The 21,614-nt window shown below is 38.4% G+C and overlaps 1 protein-coding gene across 1 annotated transcript in view; it reads right to left on the reverse strand.

Annotated features, from left to right (window-relative positions):
* ppp1r9bb (protein phosphatase 1, regulatory subunit 9Bb) overlaps positions 1 to 21,614 on the reverse strand; it is a 36,210-nt gene that overhangs the window by 4,649 nt on the left and 9,947 nt on the right. The window contains 5 exon segments of the mRNA XM_079596021.1: positions 332 to 481; positions 1,501 to 1,636; positions 4,945 to 5,049; positions 5,150 to 5,270; positions 5,856 to 5,988. Coding sequence (XP_079452147.1) covers positions 332 to 481; positions 1,501 to 1,636; positions 4,945 to 5,049; positions 5,150 to 5,270; positions 5,856 to 5,988 — 645 coding nt within the window.

Below are 21,614 nucleotides of genomic sequence, written 5' to 3' on the forward strand. Positions count from 1 at the left end.
ATTGAGATTAAAAGAAATCTCTTCTTCCGGGGAGTCCTGGCCAAGATGGCCAAATTACAAGGCACACATAAACATATAACACATAAGACATTCTAGACAGTCAAAGCATTCTGTTACATTTCAGTTCAGCCCTCCATAATTATGGCATTTAATTAAAAATAATTGCTTTACAAACTTATTGTAACGTAAATGTTCTATTTAGGTTTAGTTTTTACTTGCAAGTATAATTAAATGTGGATAATCTTTAACACAAGTACATTTTTCATTAGATACTGGTCAATGCAATTTATATGCTTTAAACCCTTGTTGTCCAGCTCAATTTGTGTCTTACTTCTTTATATTTGTGAGCAAGCTTCTCAGGGTCAACTTCCACCGGTGACAGCATGTCCTCATTTTCAGCCAAGTCAAACACCTCTATGGCACTAGGGTATGTGGGGCTCATCTCGTCTTCTTCATCTTCATCAGTGCCATAATCACCCGGCTAGAAGGGAAGGACAAGGGAACAGCCTTTTGTCACAAGTTTCAAACTTTTTTTAAATGTTCTGGTAAACAAAAGAAAGATAAAGACTTTCAAGTCTTCAAACTAAACGTGATAAAAACACTCTTCCTTTCTTCACAGATATGGTGTTATGGCAGCTGAAGTTCAATACCAGAACAATTTGATTGTATGCAAATTCAAGAACAACATGGCAGATATGTACAGTATTGTCAAAACTGTCAATGAATGTGGATGAAACTTTTACGAAATCATTCCATGTAGATACTGTACACTTTGCAGTTTTCCATGTTGGTTTATAACTCATTAGATGTTTCATTACTGTTTAGTGCACACGGAATTCCATACCAATGGATTCCACTGAGGCCCTGTTTACATCTGGTATCACCTGGTACACCTTGATCAGATCACAAGTAGATGAGGGAGACACGTTCCCGTTTACACCTGGTATTTTAATCCGTCTCTTTTGTCCACTTCCAATCACTTCTGTCCTGATTTCTTCGAGGGGAGGGTCTATGGATAGGTAAAGGTATGGGGGTTTTATTCAGATCTTTCGATCCAATGGACAAAATAAGCTCACGCAGTTTACACATGAAGGTGCCCTGAGACAACAGGTGTTTACCAGGTGTAAATAGGGCCAGAGGGGATGACGTCTGACCCCCCTTACCCGGGAAAGATCTGATTGGGTGGCTGAGGATGATAAAGATAATGATTACTCTGGTATACTGTTACTCTGACATATAATGTTTAAGACGGTTTTTAATTAGTCAAACTTTTCACACAAACCCTTAAGTATTTGAACTAAACATAACTGTCCAAGACTGCTTCAGCAGCTGGTGTTCTTTTACCTTTTATTTTACTTTTAATATACTTATCATCACTTATTTTACTATGAGTTGTAAAGATATGCACAAGTACCTGACTACAGACTGTTAAACAAATATAATACAAATATTCTAGGCTCACACATCACACATTGTTCAAATAAAAGCAAGTACACAGACCTCTTCCTCATCACCCATGTAGTTGCCATATCGTTGCTCCATCATCTCCTGTTGCCAGCGTTCCTGTTCAAGAGTCTGCTGGATGAGCTGGGCGACTTCACTTTGCTCTCCCGGCTTCTCTCTCCCAATAATAAACCTAGGAACAGAGGTGTTTATTACGCACCTTATGGTAATCTAAAGTCTTTATCTTTATCTGTTAGTGCTTGTGTATACTAGGCTGCGAGTGGAAGGTCTACTTCTAATGTCTTTCTTCCTTTAAAGAGATCATCATATACATTCTCATACTTTTTAAAATCATTTTACTTTCTCCTGGGGTCCACTTACAGTGTAATAACCTTTAAAATTTAAAGGGCTGCTTTGTGTTGATGTTCCTTTAAGATTACAGTCTAAATGCCCTTTTGCATTCTCCAGAATCAGTAACACTCAGTAATTCAACAGCCTTGCATTACATAAAGACAATCTGCACTGAAATGTGTCACTGAAAACTGCAGCTGCTCATTTCTAATGCTGTTTTTTAATATATATATGCAGAATGGCAGGTGAAAATACAGCTAGGTACAGCACAAGATTTGGCGGACATTATAAATAATTTTAGCATAGCTTAGCATAGATCATTGAATCTGATTAGACTGTTAGCAACTCTCTTAAAAAAATGACCAAAGAGTTGATATTTTTCCTATTTGAAACTTGACTCTTCTGTAGTTACATCGTCTAAGACCGACAGAAAATTTAAAGTTGCAATTTTTTCTAAGCCAATATGACTAGGAACTATACTCTCATTCCTGCGTAATAATCAGGGAACTGTGCTGCCGTACCAGCAGGCGCAATGATATAACGTGACCGGCACTAAGTTTGTAATATTGCAAGTCATTACAGTCTTAGTACACAATGTAACTACAGAAGAGTCAAGTTTTAAATAGGAAAAATATCAAAACTCTTTGGTCATTTTTTTGAGAGAGATGCTAACAGTCTAATCAGATTCAATGATCTATGCTAAGCTATGCTAAAAGTGCTAATAATGCCACACCCGGAGATCGGCTGAATGGATTCGAAACCGGTAAAACTCAACTGTTTAACTCTAGGGGAGTTGGAAAATGAGCCTATTTCCCAAAAAAGTGGAGTGTTCCTTTAAGACTTATGAAAATACCATATTTATAGTGATATGATGGTAACAAGATTTACTGTTGTTTACTTCTGATAACGCACTTATAGATCCTTCTTTGCTGCTCTATCTGCCCTCCTTTATATTTATCCATCCTTAATTTCCTCCCTTTTTTTTGCTCCTACATTGTGTGTGTCTCTTCCCCCCAGTGTCTAGTTTAATATAACCCTCTCCTTGTTCTGGCCTCCCCCTGTTAACACTTATCCATCATAATGAAATGTACTATTCTTCTCTTCTAAATACAAGCTTTGTAACACATCATAATTACAACTGTCACAATGACCCCCATTGGCTGAATGCTGAATGAACTAAGGAAAAGAGCAGGGAAATATATATTCCATTTAAGACTGCAATGAACCCACGTCATTCTTTAAATGCGTAAAGAGCAAAAATTGGTATAAAGATTGTATCAAAATAGTTAATTTCACCATGTTATTAAGGGAGAAATTGGTACAGTAACAGTGTCCCCATAACAAGGAGACCAAGCAAACATTACACACAAAATACAGCTGTGGGCAATTGTTAAATATTATACAAGTCTAATGACAGTGTGCATCATGCCCTGAATTCACACAATGCATAAAAATAAAGACTAAATGCTAATCAAGCTGATATGGAGTCAAATGTACAGGCTATAATTACTTTGTATTTATTGCTGCCTTCAAATCTGTCTGGGAAGTTCCTACTTACGATTTCGGAAGATGTAATTATGATGTGATTTGTTCAAGTGATTTTGATTAGGGAAGAAAGTATAAATGGGGCAATATAATATTTCTTAACCATGAAGCTGTTTTAGCACCAATGTGACAAAATGAACAGCAAAGGATACACATAAGATAAGTAAGTGATGCTTAATTTATTCTTTATATATTATATTTTATAATTCTCGAGGTGCCACATGAACCTGGGTGTGCTCTTTGATACCAATCTTTCATTTGAAAGTCACGTGTCTAGTATCTGTATAAAACCGCATTTTCCATCTTAAAAATATATCTAAATTATATATGCTCTCAATGACAAATGCGGAAACAATTAGTTCATGCGTTCATGACATCAAGGCGATTATTGGTTTATTATGGGTGGTTGCCCTGCACTCCTAATAAACAAACTACAGCTGGTCCAAAACGCAGCAGCTAGATTTCTTATCAGAACCAGGAAGTATGACCATATTAGCCCGGTTCTGTCAACACTGCATTGGCTCCCTATTAAACATCAAATTATTTTTAATATATTACTGATTACTTACAAAGTAAGTGCTCTTACTTTGTAAGTGAGCTCTTAACACATTATAGTCCTTCACGTCTATTGCGATCTCAAAATTCCGGCCAGTTGATAATACCTAAAATATCAAAATCAACTGCTGGTGGTAGATCCTTTTCCTATTTAGTCTTCCTAACATTGTAGCAGACACACTCTTGTCAGTTCAAATCTAGACTGAAAACACATCTCTTTGACCTAGCATACACATAACACATTATAGACTTCTATAATTCAATGTTAGGCTGCATAGATTAGGTCAGCCAGAACCAGTATCACTTCCCATAAATCCTGATGTACTTGTTACATCATAAGAAGGATGGCGTCTACGCTAATATTAGTCTCTCTGTTTATCCCGAGGTTTACCGCAGTCCACCGGATCCAGATCTGATGAAGAACCTGCGCCTGAACCCGACGACAATGCAGTCCTGAAGTGTGAACTAGGCTCTCCCCTGTGAAGGCCTCCTTCCCTTCCCTTTACCTCTCTACAGATAAAACGTTGTCGGGATAATTCCGGTTCACGTGGCTATGCGGAGCCGATAAATAATTCTTATTATACATTTTTAAGGCCAGACAAGTAGTTTGTTGAGGGTTGGTTTGTAAAGAAGGACTACACGCCTGCACACATTCAAACACGCCTACCTATAGACTAAACACACATGCATGTGCATGGCATGCCGTCAGCGTTTTCGTTTTTTGAGGTTTGCGCAGAGATAACCTTTTTTCGTAATTTTTCACCTTGAAATCTATTTCAGGGTTTGCGTTCTCGAGCCACCGGGCACTGTTTTGTGCGGGTGAGCGGGCCGAGCACGTTAATTTAAGGTAGGATAATGATAAATTCAATATTCAATGTGCCTACAGTGATAGGTGAAATTCAATGCATTAAAATACAGTGGTGACTAGACTAGAGGACATGGTAAATATAAAAGGTAAGAAACTGAAAAAATGGGTCTTAAATTAAATAAAACTATATCAGCAGGAAGGTTAAATGTCTATTGTAGTGGGCTATATCCAGCTGGTCTTACCGAACTGTGCCAGATGTGTTTCTCAGGACAGAGGCAGCAAAACTTTGAGTTACACCAACTAGGCTTGTTCCATCCACCTCCACTATCAAATCATTCACCTGAATCCTGAAAGAGATGAAAGTGTGCAATGTGACCATTGTGGAATGAGTTTCAGTAATCAAGTCAAGAAATAACTATGATGCTGTGGAATATGCATAACATCTACCTGCCATCCCGATGAGCTGCCCCTCCCTCTGTGACGGTCTTGACGAATATGCCAAGCTTCTCCAATCCCATGTCAGCTCCAGCACCCATACCAATAATACTGATACCCAAACCCTCATTGTCTGTTAATGGACAACACAAAATGGAGAATTCAATCTTTAAAACATAGCGTACAATGGCCTCAAAATGTTTTTGTACATTTAAGTCACACTTAAAAAAACTATAAATAAAATTGCATTTAATAACAAAATATCAAACAAAATCAGCAAAAAAAAAAAATGTTTGGTGTGACTTTTTAAGCAACTTGTTTTGAAATAATTTTTAGTTTATGTATGTAAGTCAGCTCCTCTTAAGTTTACACAGGTGTAGTTCATCACAGTTCATGTTCCACTCACATTTGAGTCTTTAAAACAGTATATCAATGATTTACCATCTCAAACTTAACAAACTTGTTTTTGTGAAAGACTTTAGCTTGAAGTGTGCTACTGTATACTATATGGTTACACTATACACTACTGTATGTACTCAACCATCTAGTGTATGCTTCACTATGCCCTACTCTCTCCAAGGGGCAAAGTAATTACCATCTCATATGCAAATCTATATGTCATTGCTTTTTTATTTAAATTGGAATGTTACATTTCAGTAAATTTGTATTTAAAATCCCATATAAGATCTTAAATGGCCTTACATGGCCCTTTCATTACCTTTCTCCAGTTCAACGGGGAACAGGTCCAGCCTTTCCACACGTTTCTCCAGCTCATACTCAGCAGAAGCAGCCATGGGATCCACATCATCATTCCTCCTGTCATAGTCCTCATTGGAATAGGTTGTGAACACCTACAAATTTGATCATATATTAATGACCACTCATTTTGTTGCAGTATCGCATCATTCCGAAAAGTAATAGCACACCTCTGCAAGCTGCAGAATTTGCGAGTGCACTCAAAGAATTACACAAATTATGCAACTTAAAGGGGTGGTAAAATGCCATTTTCACAAGATGTAAAATACATCTCTGATGTCCCCAGTGTGTGTGTGTGTGTGTGTGTGTGTGTGTGTGTGTGTGTGTGTGTGTGTGTGTGTGTGTGTGTGTGTGTGTGTGTGTGTGTGTGTGTGTGTGTGAAGTTTTAGCACAAAATACCCCACAGATATTTTTATAAAGCATGTTAAAGTTGTCACTTTTTGAAGATTTGCAAAAACGCAGCATTTTGTGCCTGGCCCTTTAAATCCAAATGAGCTGCTGCAGAGAGCGGGGTTTCAAGAGCTTGCATGTGTTAGCAGCTGCGATTACCTCAAGCAGTCACTAAAATGACAGAAACTGTTCTGCCTTTAATGTTAAAAACGGAGTCAGACAAAGATGGAGAGACTCAAGAAGAAGTGACAACATGTAGAATGCAACAGGACGTCTCTGAATGGTTAGTTGATGAATTTATGTTGCTGATGGGGAGTTAACTATCTGCAATTAGCATATTCTGTCATGGTAATCTATAAATCGCTCGCATAGGAACTGTTGTGAGATGCACACAGAGTGACTTTCGATTGCATGTGAAAAGATGGATTGCCAAGATTGAGCTGACTCACAAATGTGCTCTTATACAACAACTTTTCCTCTTCTCAACATGGACTGTGTTCCCGGGGTTTATGTACATTTTAGACTTGCTGATGTCACTAAACCCGGAGGAATGTCGTGTAGTCCCTACCAGCCGTTTGTTGTAGTCCTTTTCTTTAAAAGCAAATATCTTCCTTTGCTTTGAACTTTGAGCGTTGTAACTTTGCAGATGTTGTTTATGCTCAAACAGCAACATTGCACACTAACTAAAGTTAGAAAAGTGAAATCATACTTTACCACCCCTTAGTATACCACTTACTTAGTGTTAGTGCCCCGTTCACAGAAATATTGATAACTATAAAGATAACTATATTAGAGTCCACACCAATGCACAATATTGTTCTCTTTATTGTAAGCATCCGCTGCAGTTCTGTCGCCTGCCACTTTAAATGCTCTTTAAAGCAGTATGAATTCTGATTGGTTGTCAATGTTTTTAGCGCTCATCAGCTGGAAACAATGGTTGTGAAAATAATTCAAACATTGCTGTTTCTCTGTACATTTATCAATATAGTTGCAGTGTGGACTCTGCTATTCTTTTAGACATCTTTATCGTTATAGTTATTGTTCAAATCAGAGAAGCTCTCCATGTTTGTGGACATGTAAGGAGTATAAGTCTACAACTGCCACCTTTTTTAGCCATCGGTATTAATGCATCCATATTTTTCTCTGTTTCTGAGCAACATAAGACTGTCCTAAAATCTTAGGCTCCAAATATTATAAACAAGAATTTGTAGTTCTGTAGTCCTTAGTAGTTTTCTGGCAGGTCATTTTTCGACCCCACTGACTGGATTCAAATACAGGTCTATTGCTGTTTACCAAAAGAACTCTTAAGTGTTGCATGCAGTTTGATTGTAAACATAATAATTGTATCTACTGGTGCACTGACAGTGGAATTGAAGTGGCTCTCTATTGAAAGCAAAGCTGTGTGGGCAGAGCAGGTGTGCCCACTTCACAGCAGCTCTTGAGGCTTCACTGCTAGTTTTATATAATCTTTTTAACGTGGGTGCAGCCTGCGCCAACTTAACCTGGCCTGAACACACATGCACATCGCCAAACAACATGTTTTTTTAATGCTGTTTTTCAGAGTCTCATTCTGCTTCCTAGTCCCCTATTTTATAGGGGAGCAAGATTTTTATTTTCCGACCCAAAGTGATTGTAACCGAGGGAGACGTGTGCCAGGGTGGTGCAGTCCATTTAGGCTGTGAATGCTCTGCATACCTAGCCTGGGAAAACCCAGACCACTTCCGGCAAATTTAGATTTGCTATGCAAGTGGGTCTGGCAAAGAGCCCATTGAAACCCATTTCCAATCCGAAATCGCGGCACCAATCAGAAACGTTGGGGCGGGCTTTACACGATGACAACAGAGCAGAGACGGTGACGCAGATTTTGTACATTACAAAGATGGATGCCGCCGTGGAACATCACAACATCACTCGTTCGAATCAGCTATCGCGTCTGTTTCAAGTGATTTAAAATTGTCATTTTCGTTAACACAAAGAGATAATTGCTGAGAGTCTTGAGATGTTTCTCTGTCGCTCTGCATACGTCATGTCATTCATCGCTCTGATTGGTTTTCCGACGTCCGTTGGTGACGCCCCTGTGGAAATGAATTGTCTATGGAGCTTTGCCAGACCCTAACTCAGTTACAACTGAGAGTGGTCTGGGTTTTCCCAGGCTACTGCATACCTAAGCCATTTGAGAGAATGAGCTCATGGATTTGCTAATTAATATTAACACTATTAATGACAATAATTTATCTTGTTATTTGAGGTGTAACATAAAGCTTATATACTAAAATGTTGGTAATGCGTATGTAACTGTCCATCAATTTGCCAAACTGTAATTTTCTTCGAATTTGCAGTTACGGATGGTTTCGGGTAAACAGATCCACAACAGCGTTTGCGCCTATACTCTGTTGTTAGGCATCAACATCATTGTTCTGTGTTCTCATTGGTTTGCTGGCACATGTGGGATTTCATGCGCAAGGAAAGCTGTCCGCCGCAAATTGTTTGCCCAAGCGCAGAGATGTGCTGTTGAAGCAGAAAATCACATCGTAATTGATATAAAAGTAACTAAATCATTTTTTTAAAGCCATAACTGAAACTATTTTCATAGTATTTAAAATGTAATGCATTTTATTTTAGCAAATGACAATAAGAAACAAGAAATCTGTTTCAGTCTGCTAGCAAGAGAAAAATGTAGTTGTAATAATTGGATTAAAAAAAATATATTCTGCCATAATACAGTTTATTAGCCATAGCAGGCTCTTTACAGTCACCACTCATTTAGAAAATGTGTTTTATAATTATATGGTGGCAGTCAAATCAGATGCGATATTACACCTAATTCCTACTTGTTCTTAATCCTCACAAGTGCACTTTTTCACACTTTCCTTTAGTTTAATTTGAAAACTCAAATTATGTTGTCCAATCATACAGTTTTTATTGTTCTCACAGGTTCCTCTGCATCCACTTCACAATACTTGCATGTCATTCACTTCAGGAGTTTCAAATGTACACAATCTGTTACAATGATCATTTAGTGATTTATATTGTAATACAGATTGTGGATCATGGGACTGTGATCTAGTTTTGCATATCACAAAGTTACAAAAGAAAGATTTCAGCTGACCCTTTTTACATGTTCCTGGTCTTATTATGCATTATTCATCCGTACCTGTTATTCCAAAAGACAAGTGGTTTAGAAAATGGATGGATGTTATTCCAAAGAAACAAAAATGGATCTGGTTTTAAAAATGTTTAAATTGGCTGATTTTAAAACAGCACTTTAAGGTATCATAGACACGTTCCCAGCTGTTTTAAAATGTAAGCAGAATAATTATGCAGTCTTTCTAGAGGTATCTTCTTTTGGTCAAGCACTGCAATTATCCTTCACAGAGAAGGCAACACCAAAATGCCTTTCAAGAAGCTCAGTGTTTAATCTGACCATGATGGAAGACAAAACCAAAGAGAATTTTAAAGAGATTATAAAAATACATTTCCACCCTAAATGTATTGTTAAACAATAATTTGCACCATGTTTGTTAGTGCTATTCTGAAATTAGTTTGCTGTTCCGTTCGGCTGACATCGCCAAGCCCATTTTTTCATCCACCTGTCATATAAAGACTACTTTCAGAATCCAATCAAGATCCCAGTGAATAAAATCAAGTCCTACCCTACTTTTTTCTCCTTTAATATCCTTTTTCATTCAGAAATAAATCACTTTGTGGAAGTAAAATGTTGTTTCCTGTTATGTAATAAAACAAAAATAATTCCAGACAATCTTTATTCCCCAGACAACCACCACCATCCTAAATCCTCATCCCTCAATTCCACCCACTCATGTCCTGCCACAAGCATCCCACTGTCAGCAGCACATCCCACATTAAACACAACCCCTGAGAGAAAAATTGTGCTTTACTCCCATCTGTGCTTAAATTCTACCTGCACCTCTTCCCCACTAGTAAAACACCCTCTGATGCATCACATACGCCAGCTGAGACCAGTATGCCATTGCCATATGATTCAGTTAGACTATGTGGCTGGGATTTTTTGTGGTGCCTGATGGACACAAACATCGGATTAAAGAGGGGGAGGATGGAAAGAAAGAGGGGGGGAGACAGTGGTGTTCCAGTTGTGTGATAGTGCCAGTAGGTCATATCTCTTAACAGATGGTCAGGGATACCCCTCCTCCGCTCAAACTGTCCCATCCTGGCTCTGCTGCCCTACTAAAGGTATGCATGACATTATTTTTTACAGTAAAACCCATTATAGGAATTGCTGTTTCTTGTTGCATGAATCTCATGAAACTTGTCAATACGTCATCATGGTTATTATTTCAACAACCCCATCCCCCACCACCACCAATAAATAAATTACATTTTACAAAAAAGAAATGTAAAATATACATTTCTTTCAGCTCACTGCTGTGAAAGTCTCAATCTCATTACAATTATATATATACATTATTTTAGTTTTACATCACAATAATGAGAGGGGTTTTTTTTTTTGGGGGGGGGGGGGGGTAATTATATAAGGATATAATTTTATCCTTAATTATATCTAATATGGCTGCTGAAACACTTCAAGACTTAAGATTATAAGACGCAAAACAAAATATGAGAACTTCTGACAGGAAAACCCATGTAAGGAATAGTGCTAATTGTCAGTTGGAAAATCATAAACCCAAATAACCTGGTTGAAAAAGTTGTTGCCCACAACCACTGACGTTTTCTACTCTACTCTGCTTGAGGTCAGGAGCAAGAGAGTTGCCGTAAGATTGGTTCCGTTCCAGTTGACACGAATAGACTGCTTGAGCATTAAAAGCACTCTATGTTTCAGCTAACACATAAGGCAGAGGTTTTCCAGAGTTTTTTTTCTTCTCTTTCTCTTCAAACACTCCTGTTACAAAATGTTCTTACTCTTAGCTATTAGTAAATCAATTTAGATTTTTTAAAAATCTACATACGCTAAACATAAAATAAAATAAAATGTTGTTCGATTCCCAGGGAATACATCAACTAATATAAAAAATTGTATCCCTTTAATGCAACTTATGTTGCTTTTGGATAAAAGTGTCTGCGAAATGCATGATAAATGTAAATGAATCACTGGAACAGGGGCCATCTAACGGCATCAAAGGATTTCACTAAAGAATTTCACAATTTTCTGGCCACATCACGGATATTAGCTAAAATACCAGCAGTACTGTAGCTCATTCAAACAAAGTTTTCCCAGAACAAATGCAAAATACATGCCAAAAATAGCTTATTGTTGAATTTAGGCAGTCATTCCTGAACACCATCTATATCCTGCAGATCTGTGGCTTTGTTCAATAATGTAGCATATGGTACTGCAAAGCAGCTGGATTTTATCCTAATGTGCTGGTATTGAGTAAGGAATGAGGGATGGATGAATTAACCGCTCCTGCAGCTCAAATACGATTAATATGCACTTCCTATAAATACACACCTCTCTGTTCTAATTATATATATTGAAAATCATATTATTAAAATGCATTAATAAGCAGCATTTTTTAAGCTCTTTGATTTAGGTTTGAAGGCTGAAATATGAAGTAGGGCAAAGCCACCTTGATGTGAGTACAGTCAAGCTTCCTGTGGTGTCCCTCAGGGACCGGGGTGTGAGGAATGTCCCTCTGTCTCACTCACAGACAGTTCTGGGCTGTCTGCATGATCATGATATATCTGTCAGTTGTCTACAGAAATGGCTCAAATTTCCAGGCCAAATTTACTGCTACACATTCATTCCTTTAGTACTTTGAAACATACCCAAGCCTAGATTCACTGCCACTATTTCTTCCTGATATTAAACACAAAATTAGATTGTACACAATGTACTCTTTTCCATGCAATTACAAATGGCCTTGAAAATCCTCAAAAGGATGCAATCACCCTAAAATTACTTTAATATAAAAAAGCAGTACATTCAACAAACATGCGACCATAATACCACACTGAAGGGGAAGGTTAAGAGTATAACATTCATTTTTGGTCTATTCCTCTCACAAAGCTGTTCTACATGAGCTTCAGTTTTATTTATATTATGTTTTATGATCCATTTAAAGGTGCTTTTTAATTTCACAGTCTTGGTTCTAAAAATTGTCTTTCTTTTTTTGGATGAAACATGACCCAGATATTTTTTCGAGAGTTACACTCACCTAGCCTGGCTCCACCCTCCTACGTGCTTCCGCTCAATTTTCATTTTCCTTCAGTACTCTGGGTTTGCGGTACTCGCAGGTTTTCTCCTGTCAATTTTTTACCGATCCAATCAGTGAACAGAGGGAGTGGCTGAGAACGATGACGTTGAGTTCGTGCGCTAGTTTGAGTTGTAGTTTCGTCACGACCAAACATTAGCAATTGGTTATGGCAGATCCTGAGTGGCTCTGGGAAGATCCAATAGTTTTAAACTTCAACAGAGAACCCGCCTTCAAGGAAGTTAAAGCTTGTCAATGGAGAGTGGCCAGGCTCTCTGTACAAATGAAATGTACGAGAGTCTGGTAGGACTAACACTCACCTACTTATATCTAGAAAAAATTCGTAACTACAGTTTAGGGCTCAATGTATTGTGTAAAGAAAAAATAATTTTCTATATTGATTTTTCACTGGTGTTTTACTCATATTTTGATTTACACATTGTATTGTGTTGTGTTTTAGCATTAAGGGAAATGTCCGTACTTACCTTTTCCATTTTTTCCCCACTATTTTTTTCTTACAGTAAAGAGATAGATAATTTAACAAATCATTTCACAAACTTTAATGGCCTCTCTCACCTGGTTTATATCTAAGTTACATACAACTTGCATAATAATAACTGACCTATATTGATTCTGAACCACAGGGTAAGGTGTAAAAGATACAAATATTTGATTACACATTTTAAGTGATGAAACACTGACTGTGTGTTTTGTAAAAGAGAGATTAAGAGAAAAACAGAGAGAGATGACAAAAATGGAAGTGTAAATGTTAATGAAAAATGTTGGAAGTTTAAACGTTTGGAGTTTGGAGGACTGACGGTGACAATAATGCTATGTATAAGCACTGCCAAGCCACGGAGAGAAAGAAAGACAGGGAAATGAGTGAAAGAACGAAAGAAAGAAAGAAAGAAAGAAAGAAAGAAAGAAAGAAAGAAAGAAAGAAAGAAAGAAAGAAAAAAATAAAGAAAGAAAGAAAGAAAGAAAGAAAGAAAGAAAGAAAGAAAGAAAGAAAGAAAGAAAGAAAGAAAGAAAGAAAGAAAGAAAGAAAGAAAGAAAGAAAGAAAGGAGAAAAATGGGATTAAATGGGAATAAGTGACTTGGAAAATTAAGGGAAGATATAAGGGAAGATATAAGGGAAAAAATATTAGATGAACTTGACTGAATATGTTCATCTCAAATGAATATGGGTTGAAGAAGGACACAGAGGAGAAGAAGTGAGCAACTGAAAGAGGGGAAGAGAGAGAGAGAGGGAGGGAGGGAAAAATGAGAACAAAGCGGTTAGTGTGAGATCTGCCTCTTAGGTCAGCCTCAACTCTCCAGCCTAAAGAGAGGGAGAGAGAGAGAGGTTTAATAAAGACCCAACACCCTAGCCAGCACAACAGGCCTTGTGTTTGACGGAGAGCTGTTAAATTCATTTAGGGAGAAAACTTTGTCCTAAATTCGGTCCCCAAATAAGAAAGGGGGTGAAAATGGGACAGAAGGAGAGAGAGAGAGACAGAGAGAGTGACACGGCCACTTACTGACCAACACAAAAGCAGCCACAGCTTGGCAGCGACTGAATACTGTCTCTTTGGCCTGCGGCCTCTATGTGATCTCACACACCAGTGAGAAACACTGTACAAAGACTCCAGATTGAGAACCGATTACTTAAAAACAGTTTTTACTTGTTTAAATGGTTCTGGTTTTGCACAAAAATTCTGGTGCAAGGTAAATGCTCTGCTTTTTTTGACAGTGACACTGCCATAGACAGTCCAGCACGCGGGCGGGTTCCCCCGGGTATACCACTAATATTTGATGTAACGGGTGTGTTATGGAAATTTTACATTTAGATGGGTACAACTTTTATTAACGATGAAGATTCATTTTTACTCATAAGCATTTAAAAGAATATAATCAAAGGCACATTATTAAAGATATAAAACTAAGTTTTTATAAATGTATGAGTTAGAACAAGGCTTGCAGGAACAATATGTTCTAAGAAGAACTAAGTAGCAAGTGACCTTTGTACTCCAAGTGTGAAGACTATGTGTGTGTGTGCAGCTTTGATCGAACTAAAGATAGACGAGATGTGTGAAAGAGAGCAGCAGTAAGAAACAGGAAACTTTTGCAGACATGACGTTGCTCAGACCAGTTAGAATTTGGGTTGGACATGAGCTAATGAGCTAAGACATCTCCATTTAAGGTAACAAAGGATTTTTACACAGGGTGTGTTAGGGTATATAACCTTGGCGAAAGGGACTAGCCTTCGCCTTCTCATGTCAGATGCTCTCTGCGTGAGAATGCCATGGGCCTTCTCATACTTAGACACTGTCTGTATGTTGAACGCTTATTTCATGCATGAAATAAAATACTTTGTTTAATCTTTTGAGAATCGACTTTGTCTCCTTCATCCAGGTTTTAATATTGAGTAATTTTCCACAACAAATGGCGACGAGGATGGGATTGCAAAACCGATGATCGTCGTGAGGGGAACAGTTGACTGGCCATCCCGAGAGAACACTCTACGGCTCGAAATCCTCAAGTTTAAGGGAAGAGAATTGTTCAACTCCTCACGACGACCTAGGTGGACGCAATTAAAGAACTCACAGACAGTGAGACTCACAAGACGGTGAGAGGAAATTTCTTATGTAACAAATAAGACAAATTTTGTTGATTGATATTTGCGTATTGAATATTTTTTCCTAAAGAGTCACGTTTGGGATAGACCTGATAGCAAGTTCCCAAACAGGTCCGGGATAAGACCACAAAACGTATTAAAATTTCCCTAAAGAGCCAGGGTTTTGAGAATAGGCCTGGAAATAATTTCTCAAACACCAGACAGAAGCACTGGTCTGGGAAAGACCTATATTGACGAATAAAGGCAATTTGGAAAGACCTGCATCGACGGATGAAGGCAGGGCGTGGGGTGGCTGCGCCAGGGAAAAGTTAATACGTAGAGGAGAGCGTGGGTGGCTGCGCGAGGAAAATTGATAGATAAATATAAAGTAATAAAAGAATAAATAAAAATACGCAAATATAAATTAACAAAACAAAATTAAGTATTATAGGGAAATTGAACAAACAAAATTGTAAAAGTAAAAATGGGTAATGAAAATTCAAAAAGGAAAGATGAAGAACATGTTGATTTCTCGAAAGGTTCATGCAAAATGCAATATGGGTTAATGGGGGTTTAAGTGTGTCACATTTGACTAAGACTAAAGCAAATTGGTCGACTCACGTTGTCAAGAAGAAAGACAAGACACATAGCAATCTTGAAAATGACGGATCTGACATTGTTTCTTCTTCTCCCTATTATGGCGATTTTTGTTTTGTTTTGTTTTTGTTTTGTGAGAATAAGAGAGGAGGACAGGACGCATCCGGCTCATCTTCCAACTCCTCGCAATCCTAACCAGATTCCAGCCGCCGCAGAAGGACGGGGTCAAGCAGTTCCTAACGCACCACACAAAGAACCATGCCACCACTCTGCAACCCTCCAGAAAATGAAAGTAAAGACTTTGTTCTTGGATGGATTGGACAGTGATAGTTCAAAAGCAATTCAAAAGAGCTGTGTCGGATGGCAACTGGCCTCCACAGTAGAAATGAGACAACACGCAAGACATCATGAAAGTGCAGCGAAAAATCAACGCAGCCAAGAAAGACAAAGACCTCATGTTGGCCCTGGTGACAATGCAAGGTGTGTATATGGGCAACAACAACTCCAACCATCACCAAATGAACCAGAGAGGCAATGGCAGAGGAAGAGGAGAGGACGTGGTCGGGGAAAAGGACGAAACAGTCAACCATTTCAACAACAACGCAAAGAGCCCTATGACAAATGTTTTAATTGTGGACGAAAAGGACATTGGCGTGATGAATGCCCACACGGCAAAGGCGGGAATCAGGCGGATTGAAAGGAGGAGGAGGGGTGAGCGACGGGGTTCCTGTCTCTCCAACTGATGAGTATAATTTACCTTTATTTTCTGATTTCTGCTCTATGCAATGAAGACTTGCTTGCTAGGGTTTTCTATAAGACTCATATTTCTTTACCCTTGATAGAAATGAATGTTAATGACGCATCTTTGCTATTTCTGCTTTGACACGGGAGCTTCCAATTTTGTAATTAAAGCCACAGAGTTTGAAAAACCAATTCCACTCTCTGGTAAGACGACTTCTTACAGAGGTGCAACTGGTCATGTGGCCATAGAACCATATTCGAAAACCCTTGAGTGTTCAATTGAAGGGGAAAAATAGAATAAAAAATTAAGCATTGTTTTTTAATTACTAAGTTATGCCCAGTGAATTTAATGCGAAGGGATTTACTTTGTAAGTAGGGTGTTTTTGTTTACTGTGGTGATCAGGGCTTATCAGCTGACATGAGAATGACGCATGAAACTGAAAGCACAGAGGATTTTTCTCTGTTTGTATATGAATGGCAAATTTCTGACACATGTCTGACCACAAAGCGGCTCATGACAGAGTGTTGCCATCTTCTGAATCTATGAGAGACTCAGATTTACATTGCACTTCTCATGTAAGCACTGATCATGATGATGAATATGCGCAGCAATGATTTAATGTTGACATAGAAATTGGGACGACTGACTATGTGTATTGGACTGACCAATGGTGTGTTTTGAATGTGAAATTGACTGACAAACAGACAGTGTTTTATGACATGGAAAATGCACAAGCCTCATATCGCTGGCCAAACCAGTGAAGGCTGAATGGCGTGACGCGGGTCCCTTCATGGCCAGGTGCCATGAACTGACCGACTGGGTCATAATAGATCAAAAAAAAAAAAAAAAAAAAAAAGAATGATCTGCCAAAATGAAGGTACCAAAAATAGCCATGTCATGAAAACACAGAAGTTTGAGAGCAGTCACAGTGTTGGATGAGGAAGTGAAACTAAACAGACTGAGTTTAACACAACTCCCTGTCATAACAGACGGGTTGGAGAGTGTTTCCAAAATGTTTATGGGCTACTGATAAAAGAATTATGTAGGTCTGATTGCAGATTGTGAGCCGATTCAAATAAAGCCTAAATCTGAAAATAGGCAAAATAAAATGCAGTATCCACTAAAAAGGAAGTGGCAGTTTGTAAGTGCCAGGCTCATACTTCGGGTAGTGATGACGTTTCGAAGGAAAACAGGGTGTCAGAGTTTAGCAGCGAAGGCTGTAGCTCGACTTCCTGTTCAGATAACCATAGCAATACGGCTGAATGAGGAACTAGGTGACAGAAGCGATGTAACAAAACGCTTCTGCCTATGATAAAGAGAAATGGAAGAAGGCAGGCCGTGAATGTAAAAATGGACAATGGGGCCCCAGAAACAAATGGAGATGTTTACTATTATGCAAAATAACTGATTTACCAAAGTTTTTTCCACAGTGGCAGCAGATTTTTGCAGCAGATGTTTGATTTGTGGTATTAACAATGTGGGGAGGGGTCAGGCAATGAGACAGGGGGGCATCCCAGGCCGCAGAGACCATTTCTCAAATGTAATGCTCGATTATATTGAATTATCAAAATCTGACAAAAAGAAATACTGCGTAGTGGCAGTCGATATGTTTTCAGAATGGGTAGAAGCCATGCCAACAACAAAGGCAGATTAAAAAAGGAATGGCAAAACTATTCCTACAAGAAATTATCCCACCATGGGAATTTCAAATCCTGAAAAATTATTAAGTGACAAAAGTTCACATTTTGTAAACAGTGCAATTTTAGTTTGAAGCATTCCTGGGTACATCCGGAATCAGGAGGAACTAACTTACATGAGAATGAGAAAGATGGACTGGGAGGCACAAAATCCTCAAACATTGCCTGACACCACTCTGTGTAAAAATGACATGTTGCAATATTGTGTTGAACGGGATAAGGTGTTCTGTGATATCTCAAAACAGGTCCAAGCAGCAGTTCCAGAGCCAGCTGAGACGGCCCTGCACAGCTTCCGAGGAGAGTTCGTGTTGATAAAGGATCTGAGACGAAAGCATTGGAAGGCGAAAAGGTGGCAGGGGCGATTCCAGGTTTTGCTGACAACTCAAAATGCGGTGAAAGTCGAGAAGCATCAGCTCATGCGGCTAGCTGCAACGGAAGAAGAATCCCACTCAAAGCTAACGAGTGCCAAACAGAGATCAGACTAACCAGAGACGTGTCATCCCGTAGGTTACCAATTTGAAAACCACCGTCACTGGAGAGCAGACGAATCAATAGTAAGAGACGATTGTGCAATTTCAGGAGTGGTCAGAACTGTATCAAGGACTTTGTGGAACTTTAACGGCGTGGGCATTGAAATAACCTGTCTGATCATATCAACTAGACCTGCCCTGAGACCAAAAATACATCGAGAAACGGGACTGATATCGTTCAAACAAGAACATTTTCTCGCCTGACAAGGTTGTAATGTGTGGCAATAGGTCACTAAATCTTATCCTCTTAATTAGTGTGGCTGTAAGCCTAGCACGAGATGATAGCATATAGAGGTGAAAATGACAAAGGGAAAATGGGGTAAGACCATGTATTTTTGTAAGGATCCATGTCAAGGGCAATATGTGTACGGAGGTAATCAGGATGCTATCAGAGAGGGTCTATTGACCAAGGCGGGGTATGTCTCTTTTCAGGGTGATTAAATTAGAATATTAGAGTGATGCCAGAGTTTTTGGAATTAGAAGAAATCACTGACAATTTAGGAGAATTAATAGGGTTTATTCCATGTACTATGTAGAAATTACTGAATGTGAAAATTCTATAGAAATCAAATTATCTCCAAAGAAAGTCAAAGGTCAGAACCCATCAGAACACAGCACTAGAGACTTTGACAATGTATGGGCAGTGAAACCACAATTAGGCGACGTATGTTTATGTAAATTAGGGACCCAACAAGGGGCAATAATGGCTGGTACAGCACACTGTAAAACCACGATAATCATGAATAATAACAAATGTATAACATCTAATGGTACAAATATCACATGTCCAGGTGACGACAAATGTCTCGGAGAGACAACAGCTTGAACAGTATGGGCACACCCTTCCTAAGAAATGGATGGGGTGCTATTATCCAGGACTTTTAGATGTAGGAACGGAGGTTTATTTGAAAATATGCAAAATGTTAGTAACCTCTTGTTGTTTTAATTTGACTGACGTCTATCAAAATGTATCAGACATAATAGAACACATGAAAATGGCCATAGCCACTCCAGATGAAATGTAATTTTCACTAGATAATTGGTTCTTGGGCCTGCAGGGGTGGACGAAATAGTTAATAAGTACCATTATGCCAATCGGATGTTTGATTTAGATTTTTCTTTTAATGATTCCATGTTTAATGAATTGTATTTCTAGAATCACGGCTAAGGCAGTGACTGTAACAATGATGAGTATGAGAATGAGTCCAGGGGAATACACAACAGTGATAAGTAGAGCACCAGAGGTGAAGTTAATGTGTCAGTGGCTGATGATGATGAGGATTATGAGAACAAGAGCGAACATGAGTTTGACTAGGAAATTAAGTAACCATGGAAAAATTTACCTGTTGTGAATTACTATGATTATGGAAGAGTAAATGTAAAATTGTGTGTATGTTCTTTGAATGAACATATGGGGGATTGTTATGGAAATTTTACATTTAGATGGGTACAACTTTTATTAACGATGAAGATTCATTTTTACTCATAAGCATTTAAAAGAATATAATCAAAGGCACATTATTAAAGATATAAAACTAAGTTTTTATAAATGTATGAGTTAGAACAAGGCTTGCAGGAACAATATGTTCTAAGAAGAACTAAGTAGCAAGTGACCTTTGTACTCCAAGTGTGAAGACTATGTGTGTGTGTGCAGCTTTGATCGAACTAAAGATAGACGAGATGTGTGAAAGAGAGCAGCAGTAAGAAACAGGAAACTTTTGCAGACATGACGTTGCTCAGACCAGTTAGAATTTGGGTTGGACATGAGCTAATGAGCTAAGACATCTCCATTTAAGGTAACAAAGGATTTTTACACAGGGTGTGTTAGGGTATATAACCTTGGCGAAAGGGACTAGCCTTCGCCTTCTCATGTCAGATGCTCTCTGCGTGAGAATGCCATGGGCCTTCTCATACTTAGACACTGTCTGTATGTTGAACGCTTATTTCATGCATGAAATAAAATACTTTGTTTAATCTTTTGAGAATCGACTTTGTCTCCTTCATCCAGGTTTTAATATTGAGTAATTTTCCACAACAGGTGGTATAATATTTAGGCTACATTGTCGTTTGCAGTGCGCATGTGGGTCGGGAATCAGGTAGCCAAGACCATTTCGACTGTTATTACCCACAGTTAGGCAGATGCTTTTAAACGGTCCTCTGCTTATTTGTGTTCACGCTTTGTAGTCTGAAGACTCTCAAAGGTTTCTAATTACGACACGATTTGCAGCATTGAGCATTGTAGCCAATAGTGCTGCAACTGAATTGATTGACAGCTTCAGTCATTATAAATGGAGTGCTATTTGCTCACTTTCTAGCCTATAATCTAATTCACAATTTGAATAAACATGTTTTTTTTTTCATGCTGCTAAGAGGACCAACGGCCACGTATATACACTGTAGAGTTTCAGGAGGGACAACCAGATTTAAATGCAGAGTGAATCTGCTAAAATATACCTGATATTATATAACAGTAAAGGCTCATATTTGGCTATATGTTCTTTTAATTTATGGAGACATCTAAGCGTCTCACAGCCTGTACAGCCTATGGTGTGATTTATGCACATTTGATCAAAATAGCCTGTATGGACAGACTGCTCACATGATGTAGGCAAAAGTTTTGTATTGATTACATGACGGATATACTTTCTCCTCTTTTTTCGGTTAATTATTCATCCATGTTGATCAGTATGTCTATTTTTCTTAATATATCAACTTAGAATGCCTAAACTTGGTTTGATTGCTTGTGTTACATGAGAAAATAAATCAATTTTATCTACCTGATGTAGCAGATTTAATGGGTGTGCGGTTCAGATCACGGCCGTTATGTCAAACGGGCCAGGTACAGAATTAAATTAGTGCTGCTGTTGGATAACAGGTCAGGTGTTTTGTTAAAGGATTAATTCACTTTGTAAAAATATTTTGCTGATAATTTACTCACCCCCATGTCATCCGAGATGTCCATGTCTTTCTTTCTTCAG

Source organism: Phoxinus phoxinus (genome assembly GCF_949152265.1).
Source record: "Phoxinus phoxinus genome assembly, chromosome: 21".
NCBI classification, from domain to species: Eukaryota; Metazoa; Chordata; class Actinopteri; order Cypriniformes; family Leuciscidae; genus Phoxinus; species Phoxinus phoxinus.